The sequence below is a fragment of the Ceratotherium simum genome, chromosome 1 (assembly GCF_057802395.1).
Source record: "Ceratotherium simum simum isolate JZ-2026a chromosome 1, ASM5780239v1, whole genome shotgun sequence".
In the NCBI taxonomy this organism is placed as follows: Eukaryota; Metazoa; Chordata; class Mammalia; order Perissodactyla; family Rhinocerotidae; genus Ceratotherium; species Ceratotherium simum.
In genome coordinates this window covers 94,295,834-94,313,391 of record NC_141900.1, presented here as the reverse complement: position 1 = coordinate 94,313,391, position 17,558 = coordinate 94,295,834, and the positions used below count along the sequence as shown (strand labels likewise).

The window sequence follows — 17,558 nt, the reverse complement described above, 5'->3', positions numbered from 1 at the left end:
ACGATCTGGGGTCTGGGGGCCAGATTTGGGGAACCTCGGGTAGCATCCGGGCTCCAGCTCGAGGGCTGTGCGTGTTTACTCGTTACTTCCTCAAGTACAGAGCGAGGATAATATCTAACTCGTGGAGTTGTTGTGAAGATTCACCAATACCGGGCGCCCAGCACGGAGCAAGTGCGCACTCAGGTCTATTCGTTCAGGGGATGTGTCGGGTGGAGAAAGAGGGCTCCTCAAGGGGGTTCCCAAGACTCGCGTCATTCGCCGCTTTCAGCTGGCTTTTTTATAAAAACTCTGCCAGCGCCCAGAGATCATTTTTAGTTTCTCTTCCTTCGAAAGAATCCTCGCGGTGCTGAGCTGGGGCACCTCACCCTCGCGCAGCCTGGAACTGAGAGGGAGCTGTCCGGGTGGTGCGGGCAGATTTGCCCGCGCTTGTTCGCTTTCATTCCATTCGGTTGCCGTCGCGATAGATTTTAAATCTGACACAGGGACCGGGTCGGTGAGATCTGGCCTCTTGACCCAGAGCTGAGTGTGAAACCGAAAGCGCTGCGCTCAGCTAACGGCGATGGAGAGTGCGCGCTGGCTCGCCCCGGGCGCGCCCAGCCGGAGCACCGCCCGCGCCCGCCCCCGCCCCCGCCCCCGGGGACTCTTGTAAGTTTCGATTCTCCCCGGAGCAGTCCCGCGGCGCAGCCAGCCCAGCGCAGAGCGCCATGGCGGACCCGGAGGTGTGCTGCTTCATCACCAAAATCTTGTGCGCCCACGGGGGCCGCATGTCCCTGGACGCGCTACTCGACGAGATCGCGCTCCCCGAGGCGCAGCTCTGCGAGGTGCTGGACGCGGCCGGGCCCGATCGCTTCGTGGTGTTGGAGACCGGCGGCAAGGCCGGGGTCACCCGGTCGGTGGTGGCTACCACTCGAGCCCGGGTCTGCCGTCGCAAGTTCTGCCAGAGACCCTGTGAAAACCTGCACCTCTGCAAGCTCAACCTGCTGGACCGGTGCCACTATTCGCAGTCGGATCGGTAAGTGCGCTGAGACGGAGGGGTGGCTTCCCGGGGTCCCGGTCTGGGAGGACTGCCGCGACTGCTGCTCCTCGAGGGGCGGGCCCTCGCGGGGACCTCGCGCCCGACAGCCTCTTCCTCCAGCTCCTCACTTCTCTGCTCCCCTTGGAGAGCCCCCGCTAGGCCGGCGCTTCTACTCTTGGCAGTTCCCTTTCCTCCAACGCTTCTAGACCTTTCCTCGAATATGGCTAACGCGATATTGCCCGGGTGAAGACTACGCTTAACTCCCACCCCCATGAGAATAAAGTATTTTTGGGCAAGCCAGGGCCTAGAGAATTTGGAGGCAGGTTTGGGAACAAAGGAATATGCCTCTACTCTCTGGAATCTTGAGTCTTTCCCTCTCTGTTAGCTTCGTCCCTAGGCGTGTTGCGGTCCTCCCAGCACCCCAGCCGCGTTCGGCACCCGGATCCGTCTCCACCGCACTGAGCCGGGGATCTCTGCTTGGCCCTCCATTCCTCTCGTTATCACTTTTCTGATATCTGAAGCTAGTCCGCACCCCCTGACCAGGAGAGTCCTCTTCAAAGTTGCCAATGATGGATGGTTCTCACCCAGCGCTCCTTTCCCGTGGTGTCACTGCGGTGGCCCGAACCGTTGACGGGCTCTTGGGACCACTTGGAAACAGTGCTTACCTCTCAGGCAGCTGCTTCTGTTGCCACTTGTTCTTTTTCGCCAAATAAATATAGGTGTATCCCAAGGTTTGAGTTAAGCCTTTTGACCTGTCTTCCAAGTCTCTCCCTAAGAGAGCTCACTCCCTTGGGTTCAGCTGTCACATGTACAAAGACGGCTTCCATATGTACATCTGCTGCCCACATCTTCCTACTGACTCTAGGTTCTTCATCTCCCAGGGTCTAAGGAGCATCTGTACCTGAATATCCTGACAACACGAAGCAAACTCATCTTGTTTCCCCCAGGGCAGGCTCTCTGACAGTCCCCTCAACCCCTTCTTCATCCTTCACAAACTTGAAGTGGTGTCCTAGTGTCCAAAATGGTGGTCATCAAACTTTTGATCCTGCACTTGTTAGCAAAAAACTTTACTTACCCCCAATATATGTGCAATAAAACATACAAAAGACAGGTAATTTAAATGGATGAGGTAGGTGAGATTAATATTTTTTTTAAACGTATTTGTTTAGGGCAAAACTGTAAAATTTTTAAAAAGTGCTTGAGTATGCTCTGTTATTTAAAAAAATATTTGTTGAATATGTTGTGAGGCACCAATCTGAAAGTCTGTTTCTGAGTTTCGGATTATGTGTGTAGAGGGAGTCATCTAAGTCACAACAACAGATGAAATCAGGAAGGAGGAAAGGAGGGGAGGGTGGAGGATAGAAAGAAAAGGAAGGAACATTCTAGCTCACTATACTGAATAGCAACAGAAGTGGAAGGCTTTGTTATCTCTTTTTCTGTTCTGTTATGAAAAATTATTCACCAACTAGTGTTGACTTTTAGTTTTAAATACATATGCTTCCTATGTTTTAATTTTTTACTACGGATATATTCAAAATATACTAAAGTAGAGAAATAGAATGATGAACCTTCATGTACCCATCATTTCACTTCATCGGTTTCCAAAAACCGTGGCCAATCTTGTTTCATTTATTGGCCCCTTCCCATCCCTGTCCCCAACTCCAAAGTGTTATTTTAAACCAAATTCCAGAGATCATTTGCTTTGTAAATGCTTAAGTATCTCTAGAGGATAAGAATTCTATTCTATTAACATAACCGCAGTACAATGATCACATTTTTTTACAATTACAATTTTAATATCATCTAGTATCCAGTTGGTGTTCAAATTTCCCTGATTGTCTTATAATCTGACTTGCGGTTTTTCAGGAAAAATCCTACACAGGCATAATCTATAATTGTTTCGATATGTTACATATCCAATATATTTAGAAACTTTGTTTCAATCTCTTACACACAATATGTTTAGAAACCTAAGTTTTTTGTTTTATGAATTTTATTATGGTATTTTTTTTTGCCTGATTTGAAACATTAAAACCATTGAAACTCATAAATTGGGTTGTTAACCTCCACTTTTCTATATTTTAAGAGTGTGTATAATATAGGGATAATTTGGTATGTGCAAGTTTGGATGGATCCTCTGGGGAATTCATTAAAGTCTTATTTTTTAATTTTTTTTAGTGAAGTGATAAATTCTTATTTCTTACATTTACTAATCTAGTCACATTTTTAATTTCCTTTTACATCACTTTTGAATTTGAGAATTAGAAATTTTTGATCCATTAATGTACATTGTTTCCTCATAATAAAGACCCTTGGGAGATTTTTTTTTTTTTTTTGCCTGAAAGCCTAGAAAATGGTTTTTTTCCCCAAGTATGTTTTTAAAATAGTCTCCCCTTAGCAACTTATAAAACCTTCTCTTCTAAAACTTGGCGGTGTGGGAATGTAAGGACCTTCTTTGTAGGTTACATGTTAATGGAATCTGTTGACCAATTGATACCCATCTTGAGATTACCGCTCAATTTGATAAACTGTTCTCTGCCTGAGGACAGTTTGCATTTTGCTGGACTTAGAAAATTTCCTCTCTAGTGCTATTATTCATACATAGGATTTCTCCTGTTTATTCTGTAGTTCTCTTTTCTCTTACATTACTTTTATTTTTATTTTTTTCAATTAATTAATTAGGGGCTGGTCCCCTGGCATAGTGGTTAAGTGCACGAGCTCTGCTGCTGGCGGCCTGGGTTCCGATTGCCGGCGCACTGCTTGTCAGGCGATGCTGTGGCGGCATCCCATATAAAGTGGAGGAAGATGGGCACAGATGTTAGCCCAGGGCCTGTCTTCCTCAGCAAGAAAGAGGAGGATTGGCATGGAGGATTAATTAATTAATTTTGTTTGTGAGGAACATTGGCCCTGGGCTAACATCTGTGCTGATCTTACCCCACTTGGTATGAGGATACCAAATGGCTTGATGAGCAGTGTGTAGGTCTGCACCCGGGATCCAAACCTTCGAAGCCAGGGACGCTGAAGCAGAGCACGGGAACCTAACCACTATGCCACATGGCTGGCCCCTAACATTGCTTTTAGTTATACATTTTAGTCAACGACAGGGCTTGCTTCAGTGTTGGATAATTATTTGTTTTGGCACATCACTTTGGATATTTCTGTTTGTTTTGCTGAAATATATGCCCACATGTGGAGTTGTAATCCCAGTTCTGACGCAAATAATAACTACCATTTATTGAACTAATAACCATGTACCAAGCACTATGGTAAGCACTTTAGAGATGGTAGCCAAGTTAGTCTTTACTATGATTCTTGAGGTAGGTATTGTAAGTCCCATCTTGATGTAAGGAAACAGGCCTAGAGCTGTTTAGAAATTTACCAACTGTCACATAGCAGATAGTGTTCAGACTTAGTATAGAACGCAAATCTGAATGACTTCTTAACTAGTCCTTGTGTTGTGAAGTAGCTATATGAAGTGTGATCTTTCATTAATTCCAGTTATTTTTTTGCAAGCATGATTTCTAGTTAACCGTTTAAAGCAGGCTTGTCAAAGTGTCTTCAACTAGCTTTGTGGTTTCAGCCCATGTGGGTGTTTCCCCAGGGCTTCCTGTTTGTATGCCTTTCTCTTGCTTCATTGAAACTTTGGGTGGGGGTGGGTAGATGGGAAGAGGATTGGTTGACTATTTCATAAATTGAAAAAAATACCAAAAAATGCAAAGAATAATATAACAAGCATCAGAGTATATATATTCTGAGTATGTAGCAAAAGTTATATAAAGGAATATATAGTATAATAAGCTTATAACTCGCCTCTCAGAATAAATAAATGTTTACATTTTTTCATTTTTGCTCCTTATCTTTTAAAATAAATAAAAACCAGAAAAGGCCTAAGGGTGTTCTTTTTTTCTCTTCCCTAGTCTCCTTCCCCTCTCTCCCTAGAAGCAACCTCAATCATGATTTTGGTGTGGATTCTGTCCTTCCATGATTTTATAATTTCCTTGCATGTATATTTGTATCCATATACAAAATGTAGTATTGTTTTATGTGTTTTAGAATGTTTACTCAATGTTGTGTTTTGGAGATCTATTCATGTCCTAAGGATCTAGTGTATTTGTTTTAACAGCTGTATAGTATTTCATCATCTGATTTATACCACAGTTCAGCACCTATTCCCTCAATAATGGGCATTTGTGGTATTTCCAATGTTTTGCTACAACAAACTGTGCTGCCAAGAATATACTCTTGGTGCTCATGGCAGGAACTTCTCCAGGGTAGATCATTAGGAAAGGGAATTGCTGGGTTGAATGGTTGCACAGCTTCAACTATTCTAGATTCTGACAAGTTAGTATTAAAGGTGGTTGTTCCAGTTTACACCTTCATGTTTGAGAGTCCCCGTTTTCCCATTTTATGGCCAACTAGCACTTGGTGTTACAAGACTTTTTTGATTTATGCCAATCTGAAGGGTATAAAATGGTATCTTATTATTTTAATTGTAAAAGAATTTTCTCATTAAAGTTTCTATTATGTGATATTTAAGTCTTAAAAAATATATAAAGATACAATGAATATCTGTGTGCCCACACATCAGCTTCAGAAATAGAATATCACCCAGTTAACCCCCCTGAATTCTCTTCCTCAATCATCTCCCCCATCGTAGAGGGGATAACTAGAGAAAAACACTGTTCTTTTTTTCTCTCCAGCTCAAGTAAGATATGATTGATTAATAAACATTGTATATATTTAAAGTATACAATGTGATATTTTGATAACATATATACATTGTGAAATGATTCCCTCCATCAAGCTAATTAAACCATCCGTGACTTCATCTATTTACCCCCCCGTTTTTTTTGATGGTGAGAACACTTAAGATCTACTCTCTTAGCAAATTTCGAGTATATAATACATTATTATAAACTATAGTCACCATGCTGAACCTTAGATCGCCAGACCTTACCCATTTTATACCTGGAAGTTTATACCCTTTGCCAGCATCTCCTCATTTCCTGCCCCCCCAATCGCAGGCAACCACCATTCTACTCTCTTTTTCCATGGCTGACTGTTTTATAGAGTCCATGTATAAGTGGGATCATGCAGTTTTTGTCTTTCTGTGTCTGGCTTATTAGGATAATGTGTTTTAGGTTCATATGTGATGTCACAAATGGCAGGATTTCCTTTTTATGGCTGAATAATATTCTGTTGTATACTTATATACCTCATTTTCTTTATCCATTCATCTGTTGATGGAACTTAGGTTGTTTCCGTATCTTGGCTATTGTGGATAATGCTGCATTGAACATGAGAGTGCAGATATCTCTTTGAGATACTGATTGTATTTCCTTTGGATATATACCCAGAAGTGGGATTGCTGGATCGTATGGTAGTTCTATTTTTAATTTTTTGAAGCCCCTCCATACTGTTTTCCATAATGGCTATACCGGTTTACAGTCCCACCAACACTGTTCTGCATTTGATGTTTATTTTTCTCATACATTTATTATTTTTCTAAATATGTGTGTATTTCTTTCTTTTTTTTTTTTTTTGTGAGGAAGATCAACCCTGAGCTAACATCCGATGCCAATCCTCTTTTTGCTGAGGAAGATTCGCCCTGGGCTAACATCCATGCCCATCTTCCTCTACTTTATATGAGATGCTGCCACAGCATGGCTTGACAAGCGGTGCGTCCGTGCGCGCTGGGGATCCGAACCTGTGAATCCTGGGCTGTTGAAGTGGAGCGCGCGCATTTAACCACTGCGCCACCGGGCCACTCCCTATCCTTACATTTTGAGGAGTCCATGGGAGCAAGGAATTGTGCTCATCTAGAACCTGTGGCCCCCACCCCCATTCTAGACCATGCTCTGGGTTCCCTGGGACCCTGGACTTCCCCAGCCCACTTCCAGGGCCTGTGTGGGCTTCTTCCCCAGGTCTTCCTACATGTGGGAGGAATTTGGATGTACAGGCTGGCATGTCCGCTGCCTCTGTATGGTGGCACTAGCAGTGTAGGACAGAGCCTGGGGTGGGAAGAGAAGTGGTAGGCTAGAGTTGGGAGCCAAGGCTGACTTTTTTCATTCTGCTGTATCCTGTCATAGAACTCTCAGGAGTCCGAGAATTCTGAATTCCTGCTTGGCCTTCCAGGTTGTTATGAAAGTACATTTGTCAAGATAGGAAGACAGAACATATTTTATTGAACCATTTCTTAGCTTGATTAATTACTTTTAAGTATTTAGACACTTGGTGCATGGACCTCCATCTTATCTTGCTCCAAACCCCACAAATTTTAGGAGAGGGACTGCTGTAGGTCATTTAAATGTATAGCTTTCTTTTGTATGAATGTACACTATTTCTATATTAATTTTCTTTTTATGAAAAGATAGAGTGTTTTCAATTTTTTGCTGTTACAAACCATGATGCATTGACCATTTTGGTATATGTTTCCTGTGTGCACATGCAGGAGTTTCTGAGGTATCTAGGAGTAGAACTGCCATACTTATCTTAAGTTTTGTGAGGTAATTCCAAAGTGCTTTCTTTCTTTTTTTTTTTTTTTGGCTGAGGAAGACCGGCTCTGAGCTAACATCTATTGCCAATCCTCCTCCATTTTTTTTTCCCCCAAAGCCCCAGTAGATAGTTGTATGTCATAGCTGCACATCCTTCTAGTTGCTGTATGTGGGACGTGGCCTCTGCATGGCGGGAGAAGTGGTGCGTCGGTGCACGCTGGGGATCCGAACCCGGGCCACCAGTAGCTGAGCGCGCGCACTTAACCGCTAAGCCACGGGGCCGGCCCCCCAAAGTGTTTTCTAAGTGTGTATGCCAAGTTTTACTCCCACCAGAAGAATATGTGCATTCCTTGGCTTCACATCCTCACCAATTGATATCATCAGCCTTTTAAAATTTGTGCCAATACAAGGAATGTGAAATTGTACCTCATGTGGTTTTAATTCTTTATGTATTCTGGATCTCTAGCCCTTCTAAGTCATAATGCTCGTTTTTTTAAAGTTTGTCTTACTTGGTGTCTAATTCTTAGTTGCTGCTTATTTGTATTTTGCTTTTTTTTGTCATCTTAGCACTCTATTTATTTTTGTCTGTAGTAGCCTTTATTTATTTATTTTTTTTGTGTGTGAGGAAGATCAGCCCTGAGCTAACATCCATGCCAATCCTCCTCTTTTTGCTGAGGAAGACCGGCTCTGAGCTAACATCTATTGCCAATCCTCCTCCTTTTTTCCCCCTTTTTCTCCCCAAAGCCCCAGTAGGTAGTTGTATGTCATAGTTGCACATCCTTCTAGTTGCTGTATGTGGGACGCTGGCACAGCATGGCCGGACAACCGGTGTGTCGGTGGGCACCCGGGATCCGAACCCGGGCCGCCAGTAGCGGAGCGCGCGCACTTAACGGCTAAGCTACGGGGCCGGCCCCCTGTAGTAGCCTTTATTTTATTTTATTTTTTGCTGTTTCAAAGTTTCCAGTTCAATGGCAATAAGTACATTCACAATGTGTAGCCATCACCACTGTTTAGTTCCAGAACAGTTTCATTACCTCAAAAAGAACCCACACCCAGCGACTGTCACCCCTCAATCTACCCTCTCCCCAGCCCCTGGCAACCTCTAATCTATTTTCTGTCTCCATGGATTTGCCTATTCTCCATGTTTCCTATAAATAGAATCATATAATCTTTGTCCTGTTGTGTCTGGCTTCTTTCACTTAGCATAATGTTTCAAGGTCTGCTTTTTCGTTTTGCATGTTGCATGTCATTTGTGTGGGTGTATCTACCCGGGAGGAGTCTTCCTGGAAGCTCCTCTCTTACTAATTGTGCTCTGTCCCTGGAGTCTTGTTGTCAGGCTGATGGTTTTAGAGACATGCCGTGTTCTGTGACATCATGGCACAAAAGGGTGTGTACCCCATAGGAATCATTTGGGTATTTTTGATTGTTTTCAAAACTTTTCAGATTTGTTTCATGTATATTTTCATTTGACTTTCAATTTCTGCAGCTTTCTGCAGAAATTAAGCTAAGAAACTTAACATCATAAGTGATACTGTGAATTGTGATAAAATCTTAAGTAAGTGACAAGCATCTGATAACAGAATATTTTCTATTTTTCACATCATATAGAGATGGCAGAATTAAACATTTAAAATAAGTATAGATTTGTTTTCCTTCCATAAAAGGGTTCTAATTTGCTTACTTCCAAACAGGTATGTATGATGTTTACCTACAGGCTGTTTTGGGATTGGCAAGGCCCCGAGGTGGGGGTAGAAAAGGAGTAAAAGAATCCAGAAAGACCTAGGATTTCAGGGCCCAGTGAGAAATCAGTTTAATCAGGTTGGAGCAGAGGAGCTGGACTCGGGGTGGGAGGAGAGAGTAGAGACCCATTTCACCATCTTTTAATACTTCCCCACTGAGAAGAGATTTTAATACGTTTCAGACCAACTCAAGCATCAGGTTAAGAGAGGTCACCTAGGGAAGTAGTTACCAAACATTTTGATTCCTCACCCCTGTCAGTAGAGAACATTTTGAGCATGTACTCCTATTATGTGTAATTTGTTTAAAAATCATATATGTAGTTTGTAACTCTGAATTTGTATGTTAAATATTTACTAACTTTTTACCTTTAAAAAAACTTTAAAATCAACTTTATCGAGGTATGATTTTCATACAATAAAATGTACCCATTTAAAGTGTACAGTTTGAGGGGCCGGCCCCGTGGCTTAGCGGTTAAGTGTGCGCGCTCCGCTGCTGGTGGCCCAGGTTCGGATCCCGGGCGCGCACCGACGCACTGCTTCTCCGGCCATGCTGAGGCGCCGTCCCACATACAGCAACTAGAAGGATGTGCAGCTATGACATACAACTATCTACTGGGCTTTGGGGAGAAAAAGGGAAAAAAAAATGGAGGAGGATTGGCATGGATGTTAGCTCAGAGCTGATCTTCCTCACAAAAAATAAAATAAAATAAAATAAAATAAATAAAGTGTACAGTTTGAAGAGTCTTGACAAATGGATACACCCATGTAACCATCACCATGATTAAGATGTAGAAAATTTCCATTAGTCCTAAAGGTTCTTTTGTGCCTCTTCTTTTTTTTTTTTTGTGAGGAAGGTCAGCCCTGAGCTAACATCTATTGCCAATCCTCCTCTTTTTTTTTTCCCCTTTTTCTCCTCAAAGCCCCAGTAGATAGTTGTATGTCATAGTTGCACATCCTTCTAGTTGCTGTATGTGGGACGCCACCTCAGCACCGCCAGAGAAGCAGTGCGTCGGTGCGCGCCCGGGATCCAAACCCTGGTTGCCAGTAGCAGAGCGCACGCTTAACCGCTAAGCCACGGGCCAGCCCCTCGGCCCCTTCTAAGTTAACTAGTTAATCCTTCCTACTCCTCCAGTCTTTTCAGCCCAGGCAATAATTTTTTACCTTTTTAGATAAAAAATAATATAAAGAGTTGTAACATTTTTTTCCCTGCACCCTGATGGATCACTCTTGGGTAGCCCCCGGGGTATAGGAGGTACCCAGCTTTGGAATATATCTGAATCACTTCAATGTATATCTGAATCACTTGTGGGGGAACTTATTAAAATGCAGATTTCCAAGTCACAAATCAGAAATTCTGGTTCAGAAGGGATGGTTTGGGGCCTGGGAATCTGCATTTTAACCATCACCCTAAGGATTCTTTTGCAGGGCTCCAGGAACCACGCTATCAGAAACAGTACATGGGAGTGCGCTTCCTGGCAGATTGCAAATGCAAGGTTTTATGTGGATTCAGTGTTTAAGGAAATAAAAGAGAAATGGAGGGGGCCACCCTGGTGGCCTAGTGGTTAAGTTCGAGTGTTCCACTTTGGCAGCCTGGGGTTCGTGGGTCTGAATCCTGGGCATGGACCTACGCACCAAGCTGTGTTCTGGCGGTGCCCCGTATATAAAGGAGAGGGAAACTGGCACCGATGTGAGCTCAGCGACTATCTTTCTCAAGCAAAAAAAAAAAAAAAAAACAGGAGGATTGGCAACAGATGTTAGCTCAGGGCCCAGCTTCCTCACCAAAAAAAAAAAGAGAGAGAGAGAGAGACAGAAATGGATTCCTTAGTGCAGAGTGAACAAAAGATGAAAAAAGTATTACTTTCTTCAAGGTTAGGGTGACATATCTCTTACTTTTATAAAATAGAACGACAAAACATACGGGAAACCTCCGGCATTCTGGTCACTGCATCAGCAGGTAGTATGCAGCACGTACTTTGTGTTGCAAACAGTAGCCTATCCTAGAGGCTTCTAGGACTTTCCTTCTCACTAAAGGAATCCTCAAACACTGTTAACCAGTTCGTTAATCTTTCTTTCCAGTTCATTTTGCCATTCTCTTTCACTTCTAAGGGCATTTACGTTGAGAAGGATGGCAGGGGCAGAGGCGCATGTGCAAGGAGAGGAGGCTTGTGTAGTCTACCTCCTCTGATCATCCAGATTTGGGCAAGACCACCACCACCTTGTACGCTTAACTCTCTTCATTTCCTATGCTTTTTCTCAATCCTGATGTGGACTCATGGTGCTGGTTCCCAAACTTTGCTGCACATTGGAATCACTTGATGAATCATTAAAAAATACTCACGCCCGGCTCCTACCCCTAGACGTTCTGATTAATTGGTATGGGTACTGGGTATTGATATATTTTTTTTAATTTCTTTATTATTATTTTTTTGACATACAGTATTTTATTAGTTTTAGGTGTACAACATAGTGATTCAATATTTTTAGTTGGGCACTGGGATTTTTTAAAAGTCCCTAGTGGTTCTAATGGGCAGCAAAGTTTGGGAACCACTAACTTAGGCACTGGAGAAATAAGTCAAGACTGGGAAGATGATTTCTCTGGGAAGACAGAGAGAGGATTTTTAGCTCACTCGGTACAGGTACAGCTATAGACTACGTGCAGATCCTTGGCCCCCCACCCCTCCCATCCTCAGTGGGCCTGGTCCCTTCCTGTTGCGCTCTGCTGCCCCACTCTTGCAGCCTGCCTGATACATTCCTCTGCCCAGGCTGAGGCCTGCAGCCGCTGCACTGCGGGATCACCATGGGGCAGCAGTCAGCTGGATTTCTCTTCTTTGGGCCTGATGTCTTCTGGGTAATTGAGTCATGGTTAAAGCAGGTCCCTTTCTTCTGCTGCACCCTTTCTCTTCCCCCGTTGTTCCTTACCTTGGTGCTGTGCTCTCCACTGGTCTCCTGTGAGTCTCCCCCATCTTACTAGGGGGTTCCAGATTCAGCAAACCACCCTGACCTCTAGTAACGTGGCAATTTAACTTTGAACATTAGAAGTACAAACAACAGGAATCTGATGGTTTTGAAAGAACACCTCATTAGGGTTGTTTTTGATTGATGACATTTTATTCTTTAGACAAATGTTCTCTAGATTTTATCTTTCACACATCCTGGTTCCTTTTTCACCTGGCTTATATTGTGGTGAGCTATTTCCTGTTTTCTGTGCAAATCAGCTATTTCTGTTTTTATCAACCCCCGCAGTGAGGTGTTGGAGAGCAGAGGGGATAAGGAGGAGAAGGGAAGGCCGGTTTTGATACAAATAACTGTCAGAAAACAAGACTCTCCCTTACATTATTATCTTTTTCCCACTGGTCTGGTTGTTGAGCTCAGAGCTGGCCCTGTGTTTACCGACTTGTGAAGTGCAAGAGCTCAGAGGTGAACATCTGGTTCAGGAACGTCATTTAGAATCTAATCTGACAAGCCCAACCAGCGATTCTCAGCCCTGGCTGCACATTAGAATTACCTGGGGTCCCACCTCCTGTCAAATTAAATCAGTCTCTGAGGGTGTGGCCCAGGCTTAGGTATTTCTAAATACGCCTCACTTGGTTATTACGTATAGCCAAGGATGAGAACCACTCTGCAGGCTAGACCTCATCCGTGCTGGGGGGAGGATTTATTGCCAGGGTTAAATAACATTTTGTTCTGTGGCTGGAAGAGAAAAGTGAAAAGGTCATTTGTTTTTAGGCTTTTGGCCTGAGATTCTTGAAAGAGAGAGAATTCTGCCTCTTTCAAGGCCATCTTTGCTCTTTTTTTAAAAATTATCATATCCTATTCCAACTCACGCTGTTTGAAGTTTATCTGCTCCAAGTGCAGGCAGCATTCTGCAAACGCTTGTTTTTCGCTGGACGGTTCCTCATGGTTTGTAGGCGAGCTCTTTTCTGTGCCGGGAGGTGGGGAGTCCCTGTGTCTGTGAACCAATTTCTGTAGGACCCGTTGTCCTTTGTTGGAGGAGGTAACCTTGAGCCACGATACTCCAGTGTACTCATTAGACCAAGTGTACTCGTTAGACCAGCAGCATCAGTGTCACCTGGGAGCTTGTTAGAAATGCAAATTCTTAGCCCCTACCCCAGACCTAAAGATCAGAAACTCTGGGGGTGGAGCCCAGCAATCTGTGTTCTGACAAACCCTCTAGATGATTCTAACTCCCACTGAAAGTTTGGGACTCACCCAGTAGGTCTAGGATGGGACCTGAGAATTTGCGTTTCTGACAACCTCCCAAGTGATGGTGACAATGCTGGTCCAGGGACCTCACTTTGTGAACCACTGGCTTAGAGAACCCCAAGAAGCCGTGGGGGACTTTCGCACTATTTCCTGGTGTAAGCCTTCTCACCAATATTAGGGACCTGGAGCTGGGACAGAGTGATCAGAAGAAAGTGGGAATTGGGCCGGCCCGGTGGCTTAGCGGTTAAGTGCGTGCGCTCCGCTGCTGGCGGCCTGGGTTTGATCCCGGGTGTGCACCGACGCACCGCTTCTCTGGCCATGCTGAGGCCGTGTCCCACATACAGCAACTAAAAGGATGTGCAGCTATGACATACAACTATCTACTGGGGCTTTGAGGGGAAAATAAATAAATAAATAAAATCTTTAAAAAAAAAAAAAAGAAGAAAGTGGGAAGGAAGCTTCTGCCGCCTTAAACCTAAACATGACCTCCGTCGAGCCCTAACAACTTGTATCCTCAATGCCAATCATAAGAAATAGTTTGTATCATTTATTGTGTCCCTATGACATCCTTTATATGATTTATACACATTCTCTCTCCTTGGACTCTGCTCTCAATTTTCCATTTACTACTGGGGAATAGTGGCCTAAATAATCCAGAGTGGCTTGTCTTCCTGCCTGCCTGCCTTCCTTCCTTTCTTCCCTCCTTCCCTCCGTCCCTCCGTCCCTCCGTCCCTCCCTCCCTCCCTTCCTTCCTTTCTTCTTCTTTCTTTCTTTCCTTTCCTTTTCTTTCTTTTCTTTTTCGGTTTCAGTTATGTCTATTTTTGTTTGTTTTTTCAGATCTGGGTTCAGTTATCAGATCTTCATCTTATTTGAGTCACTTTTGATTTCTCATTTTATCCAGCCTCAGTTTACCAAAGTAAAAAGTAAACTGTTGGGCCTGCCCCGTGGAGTAGTGGTTAAGTGTGCGCGCTCCGCTGCTGGTGGCCCAGGTTCGGATCCCCGGCGTGCACCACTTGTCAGGCCATGCTGTGGCGGCATCCCACATAAAGTGGAGGAAGATGGGCACGGATGTTAGCCCAGGGCCAGTCTTCCTCAGCAAAAAGAGGAGGATTGGCAGATGTTAGCTCAGGGCTGATCTTCCTCACACACAAAAAAATAAATTAAAAAAAAAAGTAAACTGTTATCTCATAGGATTATTGTGATGACTAAATTAAACAACGAATGCAGAGTTCCTGTCACTTAGTAAAATTCGTCATAAATAGTAGTTTCTGTACTTCTGGTCTCACACCCAAATAGGTGAGTACAAACTGCCCCACCCTCGTGGCTGCTCAATATGCTGAAATTAGGGCAAAGATAAAGCCCCTAAGAAGAAGTTGGGAAAAGTCTAGGCAATGTGGGAGAACAGAGAAGGGCCTCCCAGGGAGGGGGCTGCAGCTTGGGAACCAAGCAAGAAGTAGATGTGGCTGACTGAAGCTGGTTCTAGGTGACTATCATAGACTCTAGGAGAATGAGCAGTTTGCCTGAGGATGGAGATGGGAATGAAGAGTGAAACTGGGCCCTCAGGCAGGCAGTGTGCTAGGTGGGCTCTTCCTCCAGGCGTCAGTGTCTTAGGTGGGCTTGGAAAGCCTGGACACTCAGGGTTCCAGGCAGACGGGTCCCCGTTAGGCTGCCTGGCTGCCTTTATAATTTAGAGGAAATGTTGACTTCCTGGGCTCTGAAAGTACCCCACTCCTCCTCGTCTAAGACAGGGCAGGCACAAGACAGGTATGACCAGTGCTGCATCTCGCTGGGTCCTGGAGAGGGGCAGAGTCCTCGTCTAGGACTCTAATTTGGCCACAGGAGAGGTGCTATAGTCTTGGCTCCGTGTTCAAATTGTCTGGTCTGGAGCTAAAGGGAAAGCAAAGATTCTTAATTCTTTCCAACTAACAGTTGTCAGGTGTCTCCGAGGGAAAGGGTAGCACCTGTCTAGCGGTCGAGTGTTGCTATGCGGTCATTTTCAGTTCCGTATCAAGAGGATCGTTAGTGGCAATGGCCAATGGAGTGAGATGCCTTATGAGGTAATGAGGTTCATACACATCTGGTAAAGCTATAACAGAGGGGCTTTCTGCTTTGGGCTGGAAGCTGGGCCCTTCCTGCTGTAAATTCTCTTTGGATCCCCCCTCCTATGGGGGTTGAGGGAGTGAGAGGGTGGAGTCTTAGCCCAACTGCTGAGGGCTCTGGGTGGTGGGGGCTGCTGGACAGCAGTTATCTGAAACCACAGAACCCAAAGCAAGCCCTGAGCTGAGGTCAGCCTTATCAGGGAGCGCCCAAAACACACTAAAAGCCAGGGACACCACGTGGAGAAAGTAAGGAGAAGGCCTGCCTGAGAAAACAGCTCGGATAGAGGCTGTAGCCAGGGTCTGACCAGCTGCCCTTGACTTCCCTATGAAGCAAGTTGCATGGGAGGGGTGGTTGGATTTCAAGGGCTCGGGCGGTGGCTGACACAGTCGTTGATTCTGTGATTTTTCTTTTGAGGTTCCACACCTAGATCTGAAGACAATTCTAGCGAGTTTCAGAAATACCTTACCCACAGGCAGCAGCATTTAAATAAATGTTTAATATTTGGGAAATGAAAGACAACTATTAAAAGAAAGATTTTAATTCTCAACAAGAAAAATAGAATAAGACTTGAATAAATAGAGAGAGATTTTATATTGCAGAATCAGAAGATTTAATGTAGTTAAGATGACGTAATATCCAATCTAATTTATGGAGTTAACACAAATTGGATTGTCAATATGATATTTTATGGAAATTGACAAAATCATAATAAAATTTCTATAGAGAAAATAATGGTTAAGCACACTAAAGACTTTTTTGAAAAGGAATAAGCCAATATGATAAATTACTATTAATATTTAAAATATACTGCAAAGGACGTTTAAATTATACGGTATTGGATTCAAAGCAGAACAGTAGATTGATAAAACACAACAGGGATTCCAACAGTTCTAAACTTATTATAAGGTTAACACACAATAGTCCAGGATAACAAAATAAGAAAAGAATCCTATTTAATAGATGTTAATGAGAAAAGTTGATATAAAGTACTACGGTCCTCCCGACACCATTTGTCATAACAAGCTCCAGATGTTTTAAAGAATTAAAGTTGAAAATCTCTCTTTTAAAAGTGAAACAAAATGGTATAGTTATCCAGCTACGTGGATTTAATTTCTTGGTGTTAAAATAGTAGGCTAAATTATGAATGGCAAACTGGAAGGATCTGATCATATAAAAATTCAGCAACAAGAACCTTAATAAGTTCTTGATAAAAAGGGAGAAAATGCAAAACTATTTGAAATAAGACTGGTAAAGATTAACATTAAAAAATATAAAGAACAATTACAAATCTGTACGTCAGTACCCATTATCCACTAGATAAACAGTTAAAGGATATGAACAACCATAGTATAAGTAAGAGGAAATACAAGCATCAAGCCAACATTTGGGAATATTTCAGTCTTGCTAATAATTAAAGTGCAAATTAAAAGCATAAGTCTATTTCAGACCTGTTGAAGTAGCAAAAGTGATAAAACTCCATGTTAATGTGTTTGCAGGGAAATAGACACACTCACAGATTGCTGGTATGTTTTCTGGAGAGCAGTAAATCAAAAGAAACACAAGCTGCCAAGAAAATTATTGTGTCCTCCCAAAGGAATAAACCCCAGGAAAATAATGTAAAAGAAAGGTTATTTGGGGCTGGCCCTGTGGCTTAGTGGTTAAGTGCGCGCGCTCCGCTACTGGCGGCCCGGGTTTGGATCCCGGGTGCGCCCCGATGCACTGCTTCTCCGGCCATGCTGAGGCCGCGTCCCACGTACAGCAACTAGAAGGATGTGCAACTATGACATACAACTATCTACTGGGGCTTTGGGGAAAAAAAAGGAGGAGGATTGGCAATAGATGTTAGCTCAGAGCCAGTCTTCCTCAGCAAAAAGAGGAGGATTAGCATGGATGTTAGCTCAGGGTTGATCTTCCTCACAAAAAAAAAAAGAAAAAGAAAAAGAAAAGAGAAAGGTTATTTGTACAAAGGCAATTGTAGCCACACTGTTTATATGGTGAAAATCTAGC

General features: G+C 43.5%; 1 protein-coding gene across 2 annotated transcripts in view; it reads left to right on the top strand.

Annotated features, from left to right (window-relative positions):
• Nucleotides 1-338: 338 nt before the first annotated feature.
• ZC3HAV1 (zinc finger CCCH-type containing, antiviral 1) overlaps nucleotides 339-17,558 on the top strand; it is a 62,049-nt gene continuing 44,829 nt past the window's right edge. The window contains exon 1 of one of the 2 annotated variants that reach the window (XM_004430825.3): nucleotides 339-1,012. In XM_004430825.3, the coding sequence (XP_004430882.1) occupies nucleotides 705-1,012 (308 nt within the window). In that variant the 5' untranslated portion in view covers nucleotides 339-704. The remainder of the gene's footprint in view (nucleotides 1,013-17,558) is intronic. The other variant, XM_087431495.1, reaches the window with a different exon arrangement.